The 5,000-nt window shown below is 56.9% G+C and overlaps 2 protein-coding genes and 1 long non-coding RNA gene across 10 annotated transcripts in view; 1 reads left to right on the top strand and 2 right to left on the bottom strand.

Annotated features, from left to right (window-relative positions):
* The window catches only part of dnaaf2 (dynein axonemal assembly factor 2), a 2,898-nt gene extending 31 nt beyond the window's left edge, over positions 1 to 2,867 (bottom strand). The window contains exons 1-2 of the mRNA XM_087289959.1: positions 960 to 2,867; positions 1 to 872 (exon numbers count right to left, since the gene is read on the bottom strand). The exon at positions 1 to 872 is cut by the window's left edge and continues 31 nt beyond it. Of these exons, the coding sequence (XP_087146085.1) occupies positions 315 to 872; positions 960 to 2,780 (2,379 nt within the window). The 5' untranslated portion in view covers positions 2,781 to 2,867 and the 3' untranslated portion in view covers positions 1 to 314. The remainder of the gene's footprint in view (positions 873 to 959) is intronic.
* Positions 1 to 5,000, top strand: part of LOC147839853 (uncharacterized) — a 195,997-nt gene that overhangs the window by 175,694 nt on the left and 15,303 nt on the right. The gene's annotated exons all lie outside the window — the stretch shown is intronic.
* Positions 4,342 to 5,000, bottom strand: part of LOC101883808 (kelch domain-containing protein 1) — a 19,947-nt gene continuing 19,288 nt past the window's right edge. For 6 of the 8 annotated variants that reach the window (XM_087290074.1, XM_087290078.1, XM_087290076.1 and 3 more), the window contains exons 12-13: positions 4,859 to 4,911; positions 4,342 to 4,751 (exon numbers count right to left, since the gene is read on the bottom strand). In XM_087290074.1, coding sequence (XP_087146200.1) covers positions 4,625 to 4,751; positions 4,859 to 4,911 — 180 coding nt within the window. In that variant the 3' untranslated portion in view covers positions 4,342 to 4,624. The remainder of the gene's footprint in view (positions 4,752 to 4,858; positions 4,912 to 5,000) is intronic. The other 2 variants (XM_087290072.1, XM_087290077.1) reach the window with 1 other exon arrangement.

Here is a 5,000-nt window from a genome sequence, read left to right as displayed (position 1 = left end):
CCTGTGTTTACACTGTTTCTGTGCTACCGTTACAACATTCTGAACGAAAGAGAAGACAACAAGAGTACACACACACACTCACTCACACACACACTCACACACACACTCTCTCTCACTCACTCACACTCACACACACACTCACACACACACACTCTCTCTCACTCACTCACACACACACTCACACACTCACTCAAACACACACACACACTCTCTCTCTCACTCACTCACTCACACACTCACTCACTCACACACTCACTCACACACACACACACACACACACACACACACACTCCCTCCCTCTGCTGATTTCCTCCTCAGTCCAACTGGAAGCACAGAGTGTTCTGGAGGTGCAGACCAGCAATGCGGCTCTCCATCTCTGGGTCAGTGTGTGCTGGGTCAGTGTGTGCTGGGTCAGTGTCTGCTGGGTCAGTGTGTGCTGGGTCAGTGTCTGCTGGGTCAGTGTCTGCTGGGTCAGTGTGTGCTGGGTCAGTGTCTGCTGGGTCAGTGTGCTCTGGGTCAGTGTGTGCTGGGTCAGTGTGTGCTGGGTCAGTGTGTGCTGGGTCAGTGTGTGCTGGGTCAGTGTGTGCTGGGTCAGTGTGTGCTGGGTCAGTGTCTGCTGGGTCAGTGTCTGCTGGGTCAGTGTGTGCTGGGTCAGTGTCTGCTGGGTCAGTGTGCTCTGGGTCAGTGTGTGCTGGGTCAGTGTGTGCTGGGTCAGTGTCTGCTGGGTCAGTGTGCTCTGGGTCAGTGTGTGCTGGGTCAGTGTCTGCTGGGTCAGTGTCTGCTGGGTGAGTGTGTGCTGGGTCAGTGTGTGCTGAAGGGTCTCCTGGCTCCTCCAGCTGCTGATGAACATCTGCTCCACACACACTGATGACCTGCAGAAGAGGAGGAGGATCAGTGAACACCTGCAGCACATCTGCTCACACATCTGGTGTGTGTGTGTTTGTGTGTGTAGCACCTACATTAGAAGAGGAGAGCAGAGCCGCACCGCTGCCGAGACCAGCTCCAGTTTCTGCAGCGGGAGTGTGTGTGTCTGCAGGAGGAGTGTGTGTATCTGCAGGAGTGTGTGTGTCTGCAGGAGGAGTGTGTGTGTCTGCAGGAGGAGTGTGTGTGTCTGCAGGAGGAGTGTGTGTGTCTGCAGGAGGAGTGTGTGTGTCTGCAGCAGGAGTGTGTGTGTCTGCAGGAGGAGTGTGTGTGTCTGCAGGAGGAGTGTGTGTGTCTGCAGCAGGAGTGTGTGTGTCTGCAGGAGGAGTGTGTGTATCTGCAGGAGGAGTGTGTGTGTCTGCAGGAGGAGTGTGTGTGTCTTCAGTCTGCAGCTCCATCATTGGTGGGTCAGGACCACAGTCTGGGTGAAGCTCTCCATCTTCGTCTCCACCTTTCCTACTCTCCTCCTCCTCCGCCCTCCTCTTCTCCTCCTCCGCCCTCCTCTTCTCCTCCTCCTCCACCCTCCTCTCCTCCTCCTCCACCCTCCTCCTCTTCAGCACCGGCAGGGTGACGGTCAGCAGTCTGTGGGTGTGGTTGAACTGCGCCTCCGCCCGCTCCTCCTCCACCGGGTAGGCCAGCGGCAGCTCCAGCCTGTACTCCGCCGTCGGGGCCTCCAGCAGCAGCCGCCGCTCCTCCACCCGCAGCTCCGCCTCCTGTGCGCTCCTCAGCCGGGGAACCTCCACCTCGATGATGATGGCGGTGGGCCGGCCCGCAGACCCCGAGTCTCTGCAGCAGCGGTAGTCCTGCAGGTCCAGCACAGAGCGGTACTTCAGGCGGTACTGCGGGGCAGTGGGGGGTGGGTCAGTAGTCTGCTGTGGGTCGGTGGGCTGATGTGGGCCGGTGGGCTGATGTGGGTCAGTGGACTGCTGTGGGTCAGTGGTCTGCTGTGGGTCAGTAGGCTGCTGTGGGTCAGTAGGCTGATGTGTGCCGGTGGGCTGCTGTGTGTCAGTTGGCTGCTGTGTGTCAGTTGGCTGCTGTGGGCCGGTGGTCTGCTGTGGGCCGGTGGTCTGCTGTGGGTCGGTAGTCTGCTGTGTGCCGGTGGTCTGCTGTGGGTCGGTGGGCTGCTGTGTGTCAGTTGGCTGCTGTGTGTCAGTTGGCTGCTGTGGGCCGGTGGTCTGCTGTGTGTCAGTTGGCTGCTGTGGGCCGGTGGTCTGCTGTGGGTCGGTGGGCTGCTGTGGGCCGCGGTCTGCAGCCTCTGTCTGGCCCGGGTTCGGCCTGCGGATCATGGTGGGTTGCGGTTCTCCTTTATACTTCATCATCTTCAGCCGCGTCACGTGCTCCAGCCGGATGCGGAAGTTGTCCTGGATGCCGCCGGTCGCCGTGCGGTGGATCAGCGTCATGAACCGCGCGTTATTCTCCGCCATCAGCAGCGCGTCCGGGTGAAACACCGCGTCGAACAGCACGCACGGCGCCCCGGCGGCGTCTCTGCCCGCTCGGCCGGGAGTCAGGCTGTACGGGATCCGCCAGCTGTGGCCGGATCTCCCGCGGTCGTCGGTGGCCGCCTCGCTGCGCGGTTTCTCGATCAGCTGATCGGAGCAGATGTTGATGAAGCACTTCCCGCTCGGGCCGCGGCCCTTCAGCACGTGATGCGGCGTCGGGTGAATGAACTGCACCGCCGCGCCGCGCTCCTCCTCCAGCCGCCGGATCTCCTCCTCGTAGCGGCGCCGGTTCTCGGGGCTCGAGATCTCCTCCACATATTGGGTCAGTAACTCGCGGAAGCGCCGGTCCTGCAGCGCCTCGCCGATCCGCCGCATCTCCGTGCGCGTCAACTGCAGCTCCGCCAGTCTGTCCGCGTCCATCGCGTCTCTTTAACTCGTGCTGCTCCGGTCAGCGGCTCCGGTGAACAGCGCGTCAACAGCTCGGTGAAACGAGGACGCGGTAACCATGGAAATAAGACACAAAGCGCGCATCCGCTGTAACCATGGAAAACACAAACACGGCGCTCCTCGCGTGTGCGCGCCTTAACCGTCATGGCTGAAGGCTGACTATGGCGGGTCCTCGGTTCCAGGAGCGCAGAGACCGGTGCTGACAGCTCACCCGAACACTGAACAGTGAACGCGTCCTGTGAGGAATGAGGTGCCGCGCTCTTCCTGATGGTCACATGACCTTACCGCGTGTATAATGCGAAATGAGTTCAACATTCCAGCATCATACAGCGAGTCACAGTGTTCCCCTGCTCTCTCCTACACACACACACACACACACACACGCACACACACACACACACACTGCACAGCACAGAGGACGGAGTTTACCAGGAGTAGCAGTAGATGATCAGCCTCGGTGTGTTCTGCCTTCATGAAGATGTTGAGGGTGATGTTTACCTGCACTGGATGACGCAGTGGTGTAGCGCTGTCGCCTCACAGCACTGGTTCGAGTCTCGGCTGGGTCAGTTGGTGTTTCTGTGTGGAGTTTGCATGCATCCTCCGGGTGCTCCGGTTTCCCCCACAGTCCAAACACATGTGCTATAGGGGAACTGACCAACTACACTGGCCGTAGTGTATGAGTGTGTGTGTGTGTTTCCCAGTACTGGTTTGCAGCTAGAAGGGTATTCGCTATGTAAAACATACGCTGGAATAGTTGGCGGTTCATTCCACTGTGGTGACCCCTGATAAATAAAAAGACTGAGCTGAAAAGAGAATGAAGAATGTTGTGTCAGCGGGTCATCAGCTGTTTCCATCCAAAAATGTGAATAAACTTAATGCGCAAAACTGAGTTACGGCATAAAAGATGAGTGAACAGAGCAGCGCCTCCATCCAACCAGTGTAAGAGAACACGATCGCCACGGCGTGATGAACTGACGACTAATATCAACAGTAAAAGCAGAGTTCACTGCAGCAGGAGAAGCTCCTCCGTCTGTTCTGCATCTGATAAATGAGCGAGTCACTCTGTAACCCCGCCGGTCGTACACCACCCAACCCGCTCTGAGCTGGGATCGAACCGGCGACCTTCCGCATGGGATTCGGTTGCTTTAACAAGGAGGGTAAAGACCATGACCTCTAGTGTCTGTCGCCAGAGCAGCTGTAGAGGTCAGAGGAGTGAGCGTTACCTGCACAACACACACTACAACTGCATCCTCCATATCTCCTGCAGAACACACACTGCAGAACTAACACACTACAGAACGAACACACACACACACACACTACAGAACACACACTCACACACACTGCAGAACGAACACACACACACACACACACTCACACACATTACAGAACGAACACACACACACACTCACACACACTGCAGAACGAACACACTACAGAACGAACACACACACACACTCACACACACTGCAGAACACACACACTGCAGAACACACACACACAGCTGAGTGTAACAGCAGCAGATGGAGAGCAGTTTATATTGATCATAATCATTTTATTGTTTTCATTCAGTTTTTTCTACACACACACACGCACGCGCGCACACACACACGCACACACACACGCACACACACACTCAGCAGTCAGTGAGCTGATCACCGGCAGTGACTAAATCTTCAATTTCCTAGAGCATAGTGCAGTGCAGGTGTGTGTTACTGCAGTGCAGGTGTGTGCAGGTGTTACTTCAGTGCAGGTGTGTGTGTTTGAAGGTGTGTTACTTCAGTGCAGGTGTGTGTGTGTGTGTATGTGCAGATGTGTTACTGCAGTGCAGGTGTGTGTGCAGGTGTGCGCTGTGTTCTGTTCTGCAGGCGGCGGCGCAGTCTCAGCGGCAGGAGGAGAGTCTGGGACACACTGATGTGGAGAGAGATGCAGTCCTGACACAACCTGTGGAACAGCAGTGCGTCAGTCTGTGTGTGTGTGTGTGTGTGTGTGTGTGTGTGTGTGTGTGTGTGTGTGTGTGTGTGTTTATCATCAGTCCACACAGAGCTCACCGAGACAGAGGATACGGCTGAGTCTGAAAGACCAGCACATCACTGCAGTGGCCCTGCAAGCAAACACACACACACGCACACACACACACACACACACACCACACACGCACACACACACACACACACACACACACACCACACA

The sequence above is a fragment of the Danio rerio genome, chromosome 17 (genome assembly GCF_052040795.2).
Source record: "Danio rerio strain M-AB ecotype USA chromosome 17, GRCz13ab, whole genome shotgun sequence".
NCBI classification, from domain to species: domain Eukaryota; kingdom Metazoa; phylum Chordata; class Actinopteri; order Cypriniformes; family Danionidae; genus Danio; species Danio rerio.
Note: the sequence above shows the minus strand (reverse complement) of the source record. Positions and strands in the feature narration are given on the sequence as shown.